This window comes from Podarcis filfolensis (genome assembly GCF_964270895.1).
Source record: "Podarcis filfolensis genome assembly, chromosome: 8".
NCBI classification, from domain to species: Eukaryota; Metazoa; Chordata; class Lepidosauria; order Squamata; family Lacertidae; genus Podarcis; species Podarcis filfolensis.
In genome coordinates this window covers 5,471,199-5,490,692 of record NC_139611.1, presented here as the reverse complement: position 1 = coordinate 5,490,692, position 19,494 = coordinate 5,471,199, and the positions used below count along the sequence as shown (strand labels likewise).

Below are 19,494 nucleotides of genomic sequence, written 5' to 3'. Positions count from 1 at the left end.
TCCAGATGATGAGAATGGAATTGGGCACCTTTTGCAAAGCAGCTGATCTTCCACCAAGCTGCTTCTCTTTCTCTCCCCGTAGGCTGCTGGTGAAAGCACAACTGTGCGCGCGCATGATTTTAATAACAAATCACCATAATTCAAATTCTCGGGATTGATAATATTGACATTCCTCATGGGCCCAATCAGAGGGGCTTTTTTGTGCGTGTGTGGGATTATAATGCTTCGTGTTTGTGCATTGACCCAGTTGTGTAAGAATTGCCAGGAGCAACGGAGCCATTTTCATCCCGGCGCGTGAGAGCAGGAGGTGGTTGCCATAGAAACTTCTGGGATGGACCAGAGCACAGCACATCAGAAAGCAGCCAGCTTGGTTCCCTGATCAGCTGCTGGAGCCAGTGATTTGCAGAGGGACAGCTGTGATTTGCATGGTGATGGAAAGGTTGGCAATTAGCAAGCCCCTCCACTTCCGAATTTTTACTCCTCCCACCCACCTCTCCCAGTCCTATATTAAGCACAGCTCTGTGTAATTAGCAACAGCTTTCTAAGTCAAGAAATCAGTCCTGACATCTCTTGTTTGGGTTTGTGATTCTTCTTTATTCAGTTCCATTTTCCCCACCCACTGTTGATTTTATGTATCTATATCTTATATCTCCCACCTTTCCCCCCAAGGTGATGTACACAAATTAAATCAATACAGATGCCATGCATACTGCAATTCTGAATAATCCTTTTTAGAGAGGAGGGGAGGGGGCAGTGGGGATGAGCCCATGAAACCAAGGAGCCCCCCCCCCCGAAAAAACCTTGGGAACCGCTGGCTTAAACTGTGGTTTACGTGTCACGCAAACTGGACCAGTGTTTGTCCTTTGCTTTTAGCTGCAAAGTTTTTATTGATTGATTCTTTTTATGTCAGCATAAATTTATATTTTGGGGGTGGAATGTTCCTTTGGGTACTTTTAAGCAGAAAGCAATAGCTTTCTGACATGCGGGTTGGATGGAATACAATTCCTGGTTTGGGGTGTCTGGGTGCTAAAGGCACCATGGTGGAGATGGCGGGCGTAGGGTGCTTTTGTGCCTGTGTGGGGTGCAGCAGATTTATCTTTGCGCGGTCGGTCAGTGGCGCAGCGTGGGTTGTCAGCACCCGGGGCAAGGCAAGTAATTTGCGCCCCCTAACCCATGGATTTTAGAGTGAGTGAGCCAGGTAGGGGCAGAGAGCTGCGAGTGCGAGTGCGCGCCCCCCCCAGATGTTGCGCCCAGTGCGGCCAGCCCCCCCTGCACCCCCCACGCTACGCCACTGCGGTCGGTTCGGAAACGACTTCTTTTTGCAGCCAAGACATTGGATAGTGGGAACTTGGCTGTCCTTGTCCATTCTAGATAGAATACTGCAGAAGATAGTGACCTCTCCTTTCTTGAAGGATTTTAAGCAGAGGTTTGGGTGGCCACAAGGGATTCTTTAGCTGGGCTGCCTGCATTTTCAGGGATTAGATGAGATGGCATTCCAATTTTACTTATCTTATTATTATTATTATTATTATTATTATTATTATTATTATTATTTATACCTTGCCCTCCCCAGGCAAAGCTGGACTCAGGGCGGCTAACACCAGTAAAATTACAGTAAAATCATAATAGGGGGTGGAAAAAACAATTTAAAATACAGGTTAAAATGCAATTTAAAACGCAGCCTCATTTTAATAGTAGCCCATAAATCAAAAACATAAGGGGAGGGAAACATAAAGGTCAGACTGAGTCCAAACCAAAGGCCAGGCAGAACAGCTCTGTCTTGCAGGCCCTGCGGAAAGATGTCAAGTCCCGCAGGGCCCTAGTCTCTTGTGACAGAGCGCTCTACCAAGTCGGGGCCAGTACTGAAAAGGCCCTGGCCCTAGTTGAGGCCAATCTAACCACCTTGCGACCTGGGACCTCCAAAATGTTGTCATTTGTGGACCTTAAGGTCCTCCGCGGGGCATACCAGGAGATATGATTATGGCTGCTGTTGCAATTCCCTGATGGCTTGAGGCCATCTTTGCACTTTGGGAAGCTGGTACAATGACTCTTTCCGTTGCTGATACGAAGGAGTACTGTGGCTTTTAAATGAGTACATAATATACAGTGCCAACGCCAGCATATATATCTCATTTTCTGTTGATGTTATCAATTTCCTACCTGGCGAGGGCCTCCTGAGGTAAATGCATCCACGTAATAATGCAGTTTAAACCTTGCTGGAAGGAAGAGGCGCTGATGCCTTCCTCCCTCTGGTCCTGATCTCCCTCAGCATTTGAGTTGGTGCTGAGGTCTTGTACATTTGCATGCACCCTTCTCGCTCTGGGACGGGCCCCTTTTCTTCCTCCTTCCCATGACTTGCTTTAACCTAAACAGGGTTTGAAGAGGGTCATTGTGGTGATCACACAGGGTCCCCAGATGTTTAACAGTCTATTGATCCCTGTGCCACCACTGTGCTCGCTTCCCTGCTGCCACCAACCAGTTACTCTCTGGTAAAACACTGAGTCTGGTCAGTTGTTAAAAGTGAACCAAAAAAACCACCGTTTACAGTGGTACCTCGGGTAACGTACGCTTCAGGTTACAGACTCAACAATAGAAAATGTCCTTTCATACTGCATCACGGTGTGGGACGCTGGTTTGACATCAACTGATAGGAAGTGCCCACAGAGGGGGGTGAATACAGCACAAGATATTATGGGCTGTCCCGTGAATCCGCTGGATGACATTGCGGAAGTACATTGCCTCAGGAGAGTGAGGAAAATTCTCAGGGATGATTCACACGCTGGCCAGCACTTTCTTGATCTCCTGCCCTTGGGCAGAAGATATAGAAGCATGATTAGTCGCACCAACAGGGTAAAGAACAGCTTCTATCCATGGGCTGTAAGGCTGCTGAATGAAAAGATAACAACAGGGCAACTGACTTTTGGGTTTGGTGGGTGTGCGTCAGTAAATGAGGGGAATTAAGACTAAGAGCTGAGTGGGGGAGAGGAGTGCTTGTGTAATCTCACTGTATACAAGTTGTACAAGTGACAATAAAGTATTTCAATTTCAATAACAGCCATCGCATGTGTGCAGATGGAAGCCCTTCACCCTGACCCCCCTTGCTTCTTTGCATTAAACCTTTGCCTCTCTTGTCCTGCAGGAATCAGAGTTTGAAAGCAAGCTGGATGGAGAAACCGCGTCAGACAGCGAGTGCAAATCGGAGATTGCCCAAGCAGCGCCGGTGGATGACACCCCAGAGGTCCTTAATAGGGCTCTCTCCAACCTGTCCTCCAGGTAAATGCTGATGTCAAAACACACTTGGACGTTTTGCAGCAAAGCCCACTTTTTATTTATTTATTTATTTATTAATATTGGGAAACAAAACAAATCTCAGCATGGTTTAGAAAGAAGGCAAAATAATAAAAGGATCAATAAGAAGAATCATTAATGATTTAAGGCATTCAAAAACTTAAAATCGCAATGGGCTGAGAACAGTTTCAAACTCACACCATCTTCCTTTGCATCTGGGTAGGCTTGTCGGAACAAAAAATGCATTTATCAGCCACCAGAAAGTGTACAGCCAAGGCTCCTGCCTGGTATCAATAGGCAGGGAGTTCCAAAGTATGGGTGCTGCCACATTAAAAGATTAAAGTTCTTACAAATGTGGAACAGGCGTCATGGGGCACCTGTGGGACTGCCAGTTCCGTAGACTGGTCAAGTGGAGTAGAGTGACCTCAGAAGCATTTCTCCCTCCCAAAGGGGGGCCTGAAAGGGTGCTTTATCTAATAGTTGTGTCATAGCTCTGCTGAGGAGCGGGTGCCAAAATGGCTGTGGCCTGTATGCAGCCAGGACTCCCCACCCCACCAACGTCCCCATATTTTATTTCAGAAATCCTACAGACGTGTTATGAGGGGCTGGGCACCCCACAAATAGCACAGGCATATAGGAAGCTGCCTAATACAGAGTCAGACCATTGGTCCATCTTGCTGAGTATTGCCAACACTGACTGGCAGCTGCTCTCCAGGGTTTCCAGCAGCCATCTCTCCCAACCCTGCCTGGAGGTGCAACTGGGGTTTGGCCAGGGGCCTTCTGTTTGCAAGGCAGAAGCTGTGTCACTGAGCTCTGGCCCTCCCTCAACAAATACTGCTTGGTGCCAAGTCCCATCAAGGCTGACTCAAGACGCTTTGGTGGTGCCGGAGGCAAGAAATTGACGTGGCACCTCTCTGTCCACCCCCTGCCCCATCTACTAATGAGCAGGGGGCATAATCTGCCCGGGCTCTCCATTGCTCATGGCTTGTGTCTACAGAAGAGGTGTTTCCATGCGACGGTCACCTCCAGGCTTGATCATTGAAATACTTTATTGTCCCTTGTACAACTTGTATACAGTGAGATTACACGAGCACCCCCCCCCCAATCAGCTCTCTTAGTCTTAATTCCCCTCATTTACTGACGCACACCCACCAAACCTGAAAGTCACTTGCCCTGTTGTTATCTTTTCATTCAGCAGCCTAGCAGCCCACGGATAGAAGCTGTTCTTTACCCTGTTGGTGTGACTAATCATGTTTCTGTATCTTCTGCCCGAGGGCAGGAGATCAAGAAAGTGCCGGCCAGGGTGTGAATCATCCCTGAGAATTTTCCTCACTCTCTTGAGGCAACGTTCTTCCGCTATTTCATCCAGCAGATTCACAGGACAGCCCATAATATCTTGTGCTGTATTCACCACCCTCTGTAGGCACTTCCTATCAGATGATGTCAAACCAGCATACCACACCATGATGCAGTATGATTATTGTAACTCACTCTACGTGGGGCTGCCCTTGAGACTGACCCAGAAACTCCACCGGGTGCAAAATGCCGCGGCGAGACTCCTTACGGGGTCCTCGCCCCGGGATCACATTCACCCGGTGCTATACCAGCTGCACTGGCTCCCGGTGGAGTGCAGGATCAGGTGCTGGTTTTAACCTTTAAAGCTCTATACGGTCTAGGACCTTCGTACCTATGGGACCGCCTCTCCTGGTATGCCCTTACGGTCTACAAATAATGACACCTTGGAGATCCTGGGCCATAGGGAAGTTAGGCTGGCCTCAACCAGAGCCAGGGCTTTTTCGGCTGTGGGTCAGATCTGGTGGAACGCTCTGTCACAAGAGACTAGGGCCCTGCGGGACTTGACATCTTTCCGCAGGGCCTGCAAGACAGAGCTGTTCCACCAGGCCTTTGGCCAAGGCACAGCCTGACCCCTTCCTTTGGTAATCCTCACAGAACTCTAGCCCAATGGTTGCCATTAATTTGATTTTGAATTGATTTTAGAATGAATGGATTTTAGAATGCTGTGTTACTTTTATTGTTGTTAGCCGCTCTGAGCCCGGCTTTGGCTGGGGAGGGCGGGATATAAATAAAATTATGATCTAGATCAAGGGAAGTAATAGCGCCACTGTATTCTGCTCTGGTCAGACCTCACCTGGAGTACTGTGTCCAGTTCTGGGCACCACAGTTCAAGAAGGACACTGACAAACTGGAACGTGTCCAGAGGAGGGCAACCAAAATGGTCAAAGGCCTGGAAACGATGCCTTATGAGGAACGGCTAAGGGAGCTGGGCATGTTTAGCCTGGAGAAGAGGTGGTTAAGGGGTGATATGATAGCCATGTTCAAATATATAAAAGGATGTCACATAGAGGAGGGAGAAAGGTTGTTTTCTGCTGCTCCAGAGAAGCGGACACGGAGCAATGGATCCAAACTACAAGAAAGAAGATTCCACCTAAACGTTAGGAAGAACTTCCTGACAGTAAGAGCTGTTCGACAGTGGAATTTGCTGCCAAGGAGTGTGGTGGAGTCTCCTTCTTTGGAGGTCTTTAAGCAGAGGCTTGACAACCATATGTCAGGAGTGCTCTGATGGTGTTTCCTGCTTGGCAGGGGGTTGGACTCGATGGCCCTTGTGGTCTCTTCCAACTCTATGATTCTATGATTCTATATTATTTATATCATTATTATTATCCAGGGGGATGGGCCTCTTCTTGCATGAGCCTGCCTGTGCCCCCGGGGTGTCAACAGATGCTGTTCTCCATCGGCCACTTCACTCTGGAGTGCAGAGGGTGGCTGCGATGGAGAGGGCCTGGAGTGGTTTGCCTGGCGCCTTCTCTGATGGCCCCTCTCTGCCAAGAAAACCTCTTTTTTGTTGTTCTTCTCTTAGCCCTGCTCTCATTAGCCTCACGCAAGACGGATCTTGACATTTGGCACGGCTTCTGTAGTGGCTCATATGCTTTTAATGAAAACCCTTTAAGAGAGTTTTATTACGCTGAGCGGGATTATGTGATGAATTTAGTTCTCCATATAATTAGGCGCATTTCCTCCCCCCGTGATATTTTTATTGCATTGTATAAGTTTACAAAGCTAAAAATGAAAGCAATGTAAAGCATAAGAGCATCCGTATACAGGATGTTTCTTGTCTATTATTATTATTATTCCTTATCGTTTTCATTTTCAGCTTTGCAAACTTACAGAATCGATACAGGAATACTTAGCTGGGTGAATTTGAGAGAAGTCATGTTTTGTTTTTGCTGATTTGGAGTTTACATTGTAGCGTTTCCATTGTATTATTTCTTTGTCGTCGTCATCATAAACTTTATTGCACTAGCCAAAGGCCATGGCATCATTCACAAAGGGAACAAAGAGAGAAGCAACAATAACCATTAAAACCATAAGAACATCAGGCACTGCAGATACAAAGAACCACAATCACTTCTCCCAAAAATTATTTGTTGCATACGATAGAATAGCAAGGGGTTCTCAGGTAGAATGTGCCAGGTTAAATGTCCAAATCACCTTTGCAATTGACCGCTATTTTATCTAGTTCTTTTCTCCTGATCTTCTTAGCTGCCAACGCATATAGTACTACTTTATAAGTTACGAAGTCATCAGTATCACTCAGTAGCCATTTCCCCCTTTCCACCCTGTTCGAGTGTGTTCCATTCGTGAGCAGGGGTTTTATAAATCGGTCTCTTGGTTCTATATATAGCGGGCATTGCAATAAATAGTGGTGCAGGTCCTCTACGCAAGGTTGCCCACAGAGTCTCTCCTCGTACTGTACTTTGCCGTACCAACCATCCACCACCACCAAGGGCATCGATTGGAATCGTAATTCTGTGAAAGCGATTCTTAGTACAGCAAGTGGGGGCTTTGTCAAATAACTAGCTCGGATGTGCTCTGTTTTGATAAGTTTATTTCTTTATTCCTAATTTGTGCTAAACTTCTTTTCGTACACTGCCCAGAGGGCCGAGTTATGGAACAATGGCCAAACAGTAATAATTAGTAATGACTTTAAATGATTTGGAGCATGTTGGTCCTCGTTTGCACAAGTGATGCTCCCGGGTTGCAGGGGTTTCCCCCCGGCCAATACTTGCTAGATGGAGGCTGTCATTGAGCTGGGGTTCTCCTCCCCAGGGCTCACTTGTTGTTATTTACAGTGGTACCTCAGGTTAAGTACTTAATTCATTCTGTAGGTCCCTTCTTAACCTGAAACTGTTCTTAACCTGAAGCACCACTTTAGCTAATGGGGCCTCTCGCTGCCGCCGCGCTGCCAGAGCACGATTTCTGTTCTCATCCTGAAGCAAAGTTCTTAACCTGAAGGACTATTTCTGGGTTAGCGGAGTCTGTAACCTGAAGCGTATGTAACCTGAGGTACCACTGCATTTACTACTCGGCCTTCACCCTAAGGTCCCAGTGTGGGTTACAGCAGTGTTTCCCAACCTTGGGCCTCCAGCTGTTTTTGGACTACAACTCCCATCATCCCTAGCTAGCAAGACCAGTGGTCAGGGATGATGGGAATTGTAGTTCAAAAACAGCTGGAGGCCCAAGGTTGGGAAACACTGGGTTATATGGTGAGAGTCAGAACTTACAGGGTTAAGAAGTTCTGAGTGACGTCTCACATTCAGAGGCGTGTTTAGAACACGGAAGTGGGAGTGTTCAGTGTCTCTGAGAGAGAGAGAGAGAGACACACACAGTGTGAGTTGAGTCGCTCACGGAACGTACCGGGAAAATGAGTTGCGTGTCACCGGGATTTACGATCTGTTGATTTGTACGAGATTAAAGCTCTTTGTAAGATAAGGAAGAAACCGAGCGTCTGCCTGATTTATTGAGCACACAAGGTATCATCGGCTCATACTTCTGTCGCTGTGCTTAAGCTCTGCTAACTGCAGCTGGATGCCCGGAGCAGCAGAGACACGCAGGGAAGCGTGTGGGCTCCACGGAGGGCAAGCGAAGCTGCCAATAAAGTTCTCCAAAGGTTACAGCATTAAAAAACAATACAAAAAGCAATCTAAAGCAACTTACAGTCAGAAAAATAAAAACATGCACCTCAGCTGCCAAAAGCCAGGGGGGAGAGGTGCATCTTCAACATCCTCCAAAAGCTGTACAGTGAAGGTGCCAGGAACACCTCTCTGGGCAGGGAGTAGCATAGCTTAGGGCATGGGTAGGCAAACTAAGGCCCAGGGGCCAGATCTGGCCCAATTGCCTTCTAAATCCAGCCCGCAGACAGTCCAGGTATCAGCGTGTTTTTACATGAGTAGAATGTGTGCTTTTATTTAAAATGCATCTCTAGGTTATTTGTGGGTCATAGGAATTCGTTCATCTTTTCCCCCCTCCAAAATACAGTCCAGCTCCCCACAAGGTCTGAGGGACAGTGGACTGGCCCCCTGCTGAAAAAGTTGGCTGCCCCCTGGCTAGGGCATAGGTAGGCAACCTAAGGCCCGGGGCCGGATCCGGCCCAATCACCTTCTAAATCTGGCCCATGGACGATCCGGGAATCAGCGGTTTTTTACATGAGTAGAATGTGCCCTTTTATTTAAAATGCATCTCTGGGTTATTTGTGGGGCATAGGAATTCATTCATCTTTCTTTTTTCCCCAAAATATAGTCCGGCCCCCCACAAGGTCTGAGGGACAGTGGACTGGCCCCCTGCTGAAAAAGTTTGCTGACCCCTGGCTTAGGGGCTGCCACAGTGAAGGCCTTTTCCTAGGCTGCCACCATCCCCAAACCTCAGGGTGGAGGAATTCTCAGGAGGGTCTCCTCTCCTGATCTCAGCACCCGAGAGGGTCTGCAAGGAGGGAGGTGGTCTTTCTGCTTCACTCCCATTATTCTGACCTTATTGGGGGCCCAGGTCTGCTGCTTTCACCTTCCCACTCCATTGCACCCTCCTGGTTGAGCTGCTTGGGGCTTTGGACTGATGCTCCAGAAGCCCCAAATCATACTTGACTTTCCTGGAGACCAGGAACCTGATGCAGTTTTGGTACAAGCCTGCAGTACTTTTTTATAAAGTTTTCTTTACGACGTACTTAAGAGGATTTTTCTTCCACCTTTCGAAACGTTGCAAGGCAGCTCACAGCAAAAACCACAACAGCAGCAAAAACACACACACCCAGCTGTAACATTAAGAAACACTAAAAGCAGCCAGTACGGTTTGAAATGAGGCAGCAGATAAAAGCCACTTAAAAGGTGCACTTTGAAGCTAGCGTTGCAAGGAAATTAAAATGCGAAAGTGTTATTATTGTGTTCCTGTATGTCAGTTAGATAGTTTAAAATAGGGAGGATCAGAAGCAGCTAGAGGCAACAGAAGAAAATGGTTGCACAACTGAGAATTTTGTTGTTGTTTCTCTTGCACCCAGGAAATATTTTCCAGTTTCAGAACTGCTTGTGACATCTCCTTGTTCACCACCCAAGCAGACCAACAGGGTATATCCTGTGTCTGGAATGAGAACTTTGCATATGGAGATGAGCATTTAAGAACACAAGAACCTAAGCAGAGCCTGCTGGATCAAACCAGTGGGCCATCTAGTCCAGCACCCTGTTCTCACAGAGGAGACCAACCGGGCGTCTCTTCTGGGAAACCTGCAAACAGGATTTGAGCACGTGAGCCCTCACTCCCCTCCTGCAGTTTTACAATCCGTACATTTTGTATACGTCAACTGATACACACACAAACCCTCGGGTTCATTATATTCAGGATTGTTAGACCAGGGGTCAGCAAACCTTTTCAGCAGGGGGCCGGTCCACTGTCCCTCAGACCTTGTGGGGGGCCGGACTATATTTTTTTGGAGGGGAAAAAAGAATGAATTCCTATGCCTCACAAATAACTCAGAGATGCATTTTAAATAAAAGGACACATTCTACTCATGTAAAAACACGCTGATTCCTGGACCATCCGTGGGCCGGATTGAGAAGGCAATTGGGCCAGATCCGGCCCCCGGGCCTTAGTTTGCCTTAGTTTGTGGCGGGCCAGATTTAGAAGGTGATTGGGCCGGATCCAGCCCCCGGGCCTTAGTTTGCCTACCCATGCCCTAAGCCAGGGGTCAGCCAACTTTTTCAGCAGGGGGCCGGTCCACCGTCCCTCAGACCTTGTGGGGGGGCCAGACTATATTTTGAAAAATAAATAAATGAACGAATTCCTTTGCCCCACAAATAACTCAGAAATGCATTTTAAATAGAAGGACACATTCTACTCATGTAAAAACACGCTGATTCCCAGACCATTTGCGGACCGGATTTAAAAGGCGATTGGTCCAGATCCGGCCCCCAGGCCTTAGTTTGCCTACCCATGTGTTAGACCCTCCCATGAAGAGGCATTTTCCAATTCCCCCTAGGACTGTCCAGCTCTGACTGCCTTGACCAGCCTGGAAAGAGCACTGGCAATGTCCACAGGTGGTCCATCTCAGCTTTCCAGTGATGTCAGCCTGCTTTGGGGGAGGCTGTTGGGGGGGGGGACTCCAGGTGTCAGAAATATGAATTGTTGCAGGCATGATACATTTGGAGGGGGATGCTTCCTCAGGGACACCACAGGGTGATGTAGTGGTTAGAGTGTCTGCCTAGGGCCTGAGAGACCTTGGTTCAAATCCCCACTGAGCCCTGAAGGTTACTGGGTGATCTCGGGCCTCTCACTGCCTCTCAGTCTAACCTACCTTGCAGGGTTGTCGTGGGGATTAAATGGAGAGGAGGAAAACCACGTACGCCACCTCGAGCTCCTTGGAGGAGAGGCGGGGTAAAAATGCAATAAAGAAATAATACATAGGAAGGGGTATAAAAAGGTAAAGGTACCCCTGACCGTTAGGTCCAGTTGCGAACAACTCTGGGGTTGCGGCGCTCATCTCGCTTTATTGGCCGAGGGACCTGGCATACAGCTTCCGGGTGATGTGGCCAGCATGACTAAGCTGCTTCTGGCGAACCAGAGCAGCGCACGGAAACGCCGTTTACCTTCCCGCCTTAGTGGTACCTATTTATCTACTTGCACTTGAGGTGCTTTTGAACTGCTAGGTTGGCAGGAGCAGGGACCGAGCAACGGGAGCTCATCCCGTGGCAGGGATTTGAACCGCCAACCTTCTGATCGGCAAGTCCTAGGCTCTGTGGTTTAACCCACAGCGCCACCCACGTCCCAGGAAGGGGTATAGTGAGCCAAAAATGCAATGAAGAATAATGCTACATTTTCATCATCTCATTCCAAAGGAATGCCACACAAAAATTACGAAGTTGCTTCTCACATACAGTGGTACCTCGGGTTACAGATGCTTCAGGTTACAGACTCCGCTAACCCAGAAATAGCACCTCGGGTTAAGAACTTTGTTTCAGGATGAGAACAGAAACCGTGCGGCGGCGGCGGCAGTGGGAGGCCCTATTAGCTAAAGTGGTACCTCAGGGTAAGAACAGTTTCAGGTTAAGAACGGGCCTCTGGAACGAATTCAGTACTTAACCTGAGGTACCACTGTATATGGAAAGTCACTAAAGGAACTAAAAATGTATAGACCTATATCAAGGGGGGGGGGGGAAAGGGCACCTTAAAAAAGAAGAGTTTTTTGGGTGGGAGGTATCTCTCAATGGTACTGTTTATTCTCTATCTGCTATCGTTGGCTCCTAGCCACAATGGCTGTGCTCTGTCTCCACAGAGGCAGCAAGGCTTCTGAATACCAGTTCCTGGAAACCGCAGGACGGGAGAGGGCGGCTTTTGTGCCTGGATTCCTGCTTGTGGGTCTGGGGCATCTGTGAGGACAGGATGCTAAGCAGGGTGGAGCACTGGCCTGATCCAGGAGACTCTACTTACCATATTTTTCGCTCTATAAGACGCGCCAGACAATAAGACCCACCTAGTTTTTGGAGGAGGAAAACAAGGGGAAAAAAATTCTGAACCCCAGAAGCCAGAACAGCAAGAGAGATCTGGCTCCTGGGATAGCCCGCGAAGCCTCCGCAGGGCAGCGGGATGAAGGCTTTTCTACGAGGAGGGAGAAGGGACTGCCTGCTTCGTCAGTCCCTTCTCCCTTCTTGTGCACACACATCTCCCCTTACTTTTTAGGAGGGGAAAATTGCATCTTATGGAGCGAAAAATACGGTGCATTCTTACGTTGCGCTGCCCTTGGGTTGTGTTTCAGTCTTGCATCTGTTACTGTGTGTGTGTGTGTGTGTGTGTGTTTCACAACGGCGTCTTCTGCACATAGCTGTCAACGTTTCCCTTTTCTTAAGGGAAATTCCCCTATTCCGAATAGGATTCCGTGCAAGAAAAGGGAAAAGTTGACAGCTATGCTTCTGCAAGCCTCCGTTTCTCTGGCAGTGTCTGGAGCGTGACCTTCTGCCAAGAGACCCCCGAGGGAGAACGGACGGGGGCCGTGTTCTCTCAGGAAGCAGTCTGGTGCCAGAAATAGCAGTTGCCTTTCGCCCTTGCTAAGAATGTGCCAAAACTTTGAAAGCCATCAGGAAGCGGATCTTCCAATTCTGCGAAGAGTAAATTTCCACAGCGGGGTTTATGTTTCTTCCCCTGCAAGCTCCCGCTTAGACTCAAACAGGGTGGATTTGATTCAAATCAAATCAATTTAAATCAGTAGTCAGTAAGACTTGATTTCAATCATTTTTGTTTTACAGAAAGGTTCAACCTTGCAGGCATTCTCTTAATATTTACAACCAGATGAAAGTTTCATTTTTGGAATAAAAAATTTTCAGAGTAGTTTTTACATCTATTATCAAAAATTACTGCTTTGTTATACTATCAGAAATACATAGATAATTATGAAATGATTGTTTATATTTGGACAACTTTTCTGCTGTACTTTGTTGGAAGGAGAAAAATAATCATTTCCTTAATAATAATTTAAACAATTTATTTAACTAAAACAATAACGTTATAGCATATGTATCCATGTTTGTTAACCGATGTAGTTAAATGATTTTTTAAAATAAAATTTAGCACACATGAAAAACTTTAAACAAATCCTTATTTCCTGATGAGTAGCCTTTGGACTATAATGTAACTTAAATAGAAAATTATCTTTAGAAAGATCTTTCCTCCAAAAGCATTTTATTTTAAAAATCCGATTTAAATTTTTTAAGAAATCTAATTTTTAAAAAATCATTGTTTTTTTATCCACCCGGGACTCAAACAGTTGTAAAGTTGGAGAGGTACCAATCTAGTCCAACCCCCTACAATGCAAGAGTCACAGCCAAGGAATCCCTGATCTCTTTTGATGCTTTCCTTTCTCTGCAGATGGAAGAACTGGTGGGTGAGAGGCATCCTGACTCTGGCGATGATCGTCTTTTTCTTCATCATCATCTACCTGGGACCCATGGTCTTGATGATGATCGTAAGTCTTTGCGGTCTTTCTGGAAGCTGATCTTTTCCCGATGGAGGCCTGGGGCTTCGGGAATGGCCTCCTCTTGCCGGAAGGCGAGGCTGGATTCCACCTCCTCGCGAGTTTAAAAGGCCATGGGGAAAGAGGAATGCTTTTGTCTGGAGCCTAAAACTATGTACTAAAGGAATCCGTCAACAAATTTGGGATGTGGAACTGCAGTGCCACGTGAGCGAGATGAATAAACACCCAGCAATAAAAGATAATGGGAGAGGATTTACCCCAGCAAATTATTTGTCAAAATTACAAATACCCAAATACAGACGGTCATTTACCCTCACTAGATTCAACGTGCTGCCGTCTGCCTTATTGCAGGGCAGATTCGAGGGTAAACCATATGTGGAACGAGTCTGCCCCTGCGGCTTGATGGAGGTAGAAACTGTCTCTCATGTCTTGTTATGCTGCCGTTTCTACGGGGATATACGCTCGGTATTTATCACTCCTGTTATACAAAATCTCCAAATGGGTCCGAACTTCAATTTCTAAAACTCCTGGTAGAGGACAAGTATCTAGACATCACGCTAAGGGTGGCCAAATTCTGTGCGACTGCCATAAAACTTAGGGTACACGCTGTACTACCAAAATGATTAAGGTTTTAAATGATAATTTTAGGTTATATTTTAGTGATCAAGATTTAATATATTTTTTAAACTGCCGATATATCTGAATTGTCTCCCAATTGCAATTCAGTGTATTCCTGTTGTGTTTTATAATTTTCCTGATATTGTAAGTGAGCCGGAACTGGTCTGTGACCGTGATAATAAAATTCTATTCTATGTACTGAAGGCTCCAGGCAAGCCTCTGTGGGGAGATAATTCCACAAGCAGAGAGCCATCCATTGATCTCCTTGGAGAACAGCATGGGATATAAGTGTAATATATAAATACAAAAAAATAAATGCAAGAATGCTTATTGTTCTCTTGAAGTGGCCTGGAAATTTATCAAAACTCGTGCCCCCCTGCTGTCTGTCTGTCTGTCTGTCTGCAAAAGCAGATTTAGGGGAGCATGACTGGTTTGCTCGCACTGGGCGCAGAGTCTCGGGCACCACAACTATGATGTAGAATAGAAGTTGTATGTGAGTGGCAAATTTTGGCGTCGTACAGGGCACTTGGGAAATTTGAGACCCCAAAGTCCACTGCTTCTGTCTCTCACTCTCTCTCGCTCTCTCAGGTGATGTGTGTGCAGATCAAGTGCTTCCAGGAGATCATCACCATCGGTTACAACGTTTATCACTCCTACGAGCTGCCCTGGTTCAGAACCCTAAGTTGGTAAGTGGAATCAGAGTTTGTGCTATCTGAGTTAAGCTCTAGAAGAAGTCTGGTTTCCTTGTTTTCCATGAGGATATCTCTACGCAGCTCTATTCTTCTAAACAGCTCAAGGTGGCTGCTGATGTTAACGTTTTCCTTTATGACTGTTACCCAACAGTGCGGGGTAGTGCATCATACCATATAGAAAGCAAACAATAAACAATAAGAAAAAGGAACCAATATAAATCAAGGCTCCTGTGTTTTCCAACACCAGGATTCGATTTGTAGCTTGATCAGCTCATTCAACTGGTTGAAGAAGACTTTCCAAATTTAGTTGAAGTATTTCTCATGAAAGAAGCCTTCGGAGCCTCTCTGAAAAAGATGACGTATATTCTTTCAGGTACTTCCTGCTCTGTGTGAACTACTTCTTTTATGGAGAGACTGTGACGGATTATTTCTTCACTTTGGTCCAGAGGGAGGAGCCCTTGAGGATCCTTAGCAAATATCACCGCTTCATTTCCTTTGCCCTCTACTTAACAGGTAAGCAGGACTCTGGTCTCCCATTCGGGACTTAATGGCACTTGAAGTGGGTTCTTCAAGGATTCCTGGAGCCAGGCTGCAATATGGAGACACGGTGTCCTTTTCTCATTGAGCGCCATGTTTTGATAGAAGCACAGTCTAGCCCAATCGCCCACTTGGTCTGAGGCCAGCCCTGTGATTGGCCAGGATGTACTGATGGGGAGGAACACCAGGTTCTCATTTAATTAATTTCTCTATTTCTGCAGGCTTCTGCATGTTTGTTCTGAGCCTCGTCAAAAAGCACTATCGACTCCAATTCTACATGGTAAGAGAGATTTTCTCTTTTCAGAGTTAATAGCTTGTGAAGGGAGAGACAGAGACAGAGAGAGAGAGAGATGAAAAGGAGCAGGCTGTTCTTATCTTGCCTTTGACTGGCCTTTCCCAACCAGATGCCCTCCAGATGTTTTGACTACAATTCCCATCAGCCCCTACCAGCGTGGCCATTGGAGGGTACCAGCTTGAAGAAAGCTTTTTTCTTTTTTTGTATTCCTTAAAACACTTTACGTATTTCCTTTGTGTGTGAACAATGAATTGAAGAACGGGGAGGCCCACAACTCCTGCCAGTCTTAAAAGTTTATTTTGCAATAGCCTAAATCATCTTAAGAGGGGCATGGGTGGCGCTGTGGGTTAAACCACGGAGCCTAGGACTTGCTGATCAGAAGGTCGGGGGTTCAAATCCCCGTGACGGGGTGAGCTCTTGTTGCTCGGTCCCTGCTCCTGCCAACCTAGCAGTTCGAAAACACGTCAAAGTGCAAGTAGATAAATAGGTACTGCTCCAGTGGAAAGGTAAACAGCATTTCCATGTGTTGCTCTGGTTTGCCAGAAGCGGCTTAGTCATGCTGGCCACATGACCCGGAAGCTGTACGCCGGCTCCCTTGGCTAGTAAAGCGAGATGAGCGCTTCAATCCCAGAGTCGTCCGCGACTGGGCCTAATGGTCAGGGGTCCCTTTACCTTTAACCATTATCGCTATGGTCTTTCTCCACAGTCAGAGACAGCAGTTGCTGGACACCACAGGAGGGAAGAGTTGCTCTTGTGCTTAGAACCTGTTTTTGGGTTTCCAAATGACCCGGAAGCTGTATGCCGGCTCCCTCGGCCAATAAAGCGAGATGAGCGCCGCAACCCCAGAGTCGTCAGGGGTCCCTTTACCTTTAAATCTTCTTAAACACCTGAAAATGTATGATAATACACAAATGGATTAAGCATGAATTAATTAAACATGAGTGTCCAGGTAAACTCAGGCTTGAAGATGACCATCCCAGTGCCCAAATTATGAATGTAGTCCATGCCTCTGTAATTTTGGGGCTGGACTACTGCAACGTGCTCTACGTGGGGCTTCCCTTGGGTCTGGTTTGAAAGCTCCAGGTGATGCAGAATGCAGTGGCTAGGCTGCTGATAGCAGCTTCTGGCCAATAACATGTGGGAGCCTGGTTGAAGCATCTGTGCTGGCTGCCCATCTACTACTGAGCCAGGTTCACAGTCCTTGTATTAATCTACAAAACCTGTAACAACTTAGGCCCAGAGTACCTCAGGAACCCTCTGAACCCTCATATCCCACCTTGATCACCCAGATCATCGCTGGTCATTCTCCGAGTTGGTGAGGCTCATTTGACAACAGCAAGGAACTGAGCCTTTGGTGTCACCGGCCTCGTCCTGTGGAACTCTCTGCCACTAGAGATACAGCAGGTGCCTCCTGTGCCAACTTTTGAATGCCCGCAGAAAGCTTTTCTATTCTGCCAGGCCTTTGTAGGCAATTAAGAATAAATCATTCTGCAATGGATTTATTGGCGGCTATTTTAAATTTTTTAATGATTTTTATTAAACAGTTTTGTGTTTTTATTGCCGTACAGTGGTACCTCGGTTTAAGAACAGTCTGGTTTAAGAACGATTTGGTTTACAAACTCCGCAAAACTGGAAATCGTGTCTTGGTTTGAGAACTTTACCTCAGTCTAAGAAAAGAATCCGAATGGTGGAAGGGCACCGGCAGCGGGAGGCCTCGTTAGGGAAAGCGCGCCTCGGTTTAAGAACGGGTTTGGTTTAAGAACGGGCTTCCAGAATGGATTAAGTTCGTAAACCGAGGTACCACTGTAAACTATGTTGTTTTTTTTAATGCCACAGAGGCACACACATGTTTTTATAACTAGATTAATAATACACAACGTACAAGGTTGTGAAGGGGCATGTTCCCACTTCTATTACTGTGGCTTTGGCCAGGCCAACCCTTCAGCACCACCAGCTGCCGACCCCCGAGCACAACCAAAGGCTCAGGCCATGGCTGTGAGAAGCTAAAGGGAAGACCCTCCCTGGGCCTCTGCTGGAGAGGAAGGGGCTATGGAGTGCTTTGCCCGTGTCTCAGGTTGTGTGGGAGGATTCAGTGGGCAGAGCCAACGTTGCTCTGGAGGTGACCGCCCAGATGTTGCTGGACTCCACCTCCCATCATCCCTGATCACTGGCCATGCTGGCTGGGGGTGATGGGGGGAGCGGTCCAGCAAGATCTCTGGACCTCACATTTGCTCAGTTCAAAACAAGGCCTCTCTCAACAGCTGAATTGTTGATCAGAACCCTGAGGATGCAGAAATATTTGGATCTGGTCTGCATGAGAGAACGAATGCTGGGTGGACCTTTGGTTTTTTGTTTGCAAGAAAGGCATGGACAGTGGACCTCCTGGAAAGCGATGAGCAGTTTTGGAAGGGGCTCCCTCGATTGCAGACTAGAGTCAAGCAGCCGTGTGTGTGTGTGTGTGGTCTTTTTGCTAACTCTGTGCCTATCATTGTGAAACGTGGGGTGGCAAATTCCCTGATGTTCTCTCTCTCTCTCTCTAATCAGCATTTTGGTGTGTGTTTTTGAGAAACGTTGTTTTTTTGCCCCCTGCAAACTGGATTGCATGCTGTTCTTTCTTTCCAGTTTGGCTGGACCCATGTGACTTTGCTAATAGTTGTTACCCAGTCCCACCTCATCATTCACAACCTGTTTGAAGGAATGATCTGGTGAGTTGGTGCTGCTTACTGACTTTCTGCTGTGTAGCGCAGGCCGCCGGGCTGCCTTGAAGGACAAAGAACATAGCATGGGGACAGGCCTCTTGCATGGGGCGTCACTAGTAGGAGCAGGAATCAAAGGGCCGCTGTTTGGGCAACTGTTTGGGTTGGCATGATGAGATCGGGGGGGGGGGGTCGGAGTTTTCCTGGCATTAACCAGGCAAAAAGGATGAATCCCAGTCTGCTTTGCTGTGCATGCACGTGCTCTCTCTAAATATGAGGCAGCCACTCAGTGGGCCTTGCACAGGAACTGCTCTCTGCTCAGCAAAAAAGCAGGTACGCTTTGGGCATTTTCCTGCATGAGGCTTAAAGTTTAGCTCTTGCTTCAATCTGATTTCTAAGGCCAGCATAAGACCGGTTCTGAATTAGTAGCGCACGAGAGGCCCAGAGGCAACTTAAGCTTCTTGTCTGAAAATGCCCTTGCAACCTGAATTGTATGGTCTCCATCATTTCTGTCCTCAGGCTGCACACCTGCTCTTTTAGGGGGGTGCAGCCCCATCCAGGACAGGGACGCGGGTTGCGCTGTTGGTTAAACCACAGAGCCTAGGACTTGCCGATCAGAAGGTCAGCGGTTCGAATCCCCGTGACGGGGTGAGCTCCCGTTGCTCGGTCCTTGCTCCTGCCAACCTAGCAGTTCAAAAGCGCATCAAAGTGCAAGTAGATAAATAGGTACCGCTCCAGCGGGAAGGTAAACGGCGTTTCCATGCACTGCTCTGGTTTGCCAGAAGCAGCTTAGTCCTGCTGGCCACATGACCGGAAGCTGTATGCCGGCTCCCTCGGCCATTAAAGCGAGATGAGCACTGCAGCCCCAGAGTCATCCGCGACTGGACTTAACTGTCAGGGGTCCCTTTACCTTTAACCCCATCCAGGACAGGCTGCCTACTCCGTTCCCTAACAAATTGCAAGCTTGGTGGCCCAAATGAAGCAACCAGCAGTTTGAAAAACTGCAAGACCCCCTTGGGGCCCACAGTCTACTACTCCAACTCAGTCCAGCTAGGAGAGGCC

At 47.3% G+C, this 19,494-nt stretch overlaps 1 protein-coding gene across 2 annotated transcripts in view; it reads left to right on the top strand.

Moving 5' to 3' along the window:
• Window positions 1–19,494, top strand: part of CDS2 (CDP-diacylglycerol synthase 2) — a 46,483-nt gene that overhangs the window by 13,070 nt on the left and 13,919 nt on the right. For both annotated transcript variants that reach the window (XR_014551816.1, XM_083629541.1), the window contains exons 2-7: window positions 3,140–3,273; window positions 13,489–13,585; window positions 14,801–14,898; window positions 15,278–15,417; window positions 15,663–15,721; window positions 18,359–18,441. Coding sequence is in view for 1 of the 2 variants with exons in the window: in XM_083629541.1 (XP_083485667.1) it covers window positions 3,140–3,273; window positions 13,489–13,585; window positions 14,801–14,898; window positions 15,278–15,417; window positions 15,663–15,721; window positions 18,359–18,441 (611 nt within the window). In the remaining variant the exon portion in view is untranslated. The remainder of the gene's footprint in view (window positions 1–3,139; window positions 3,274–13,488; window positions 13,586–14,800; window positions 14,899–15,277; window positions 15,418–15,662; window positions 15,722–18,358; window positions 18,442–19,494) is intronic.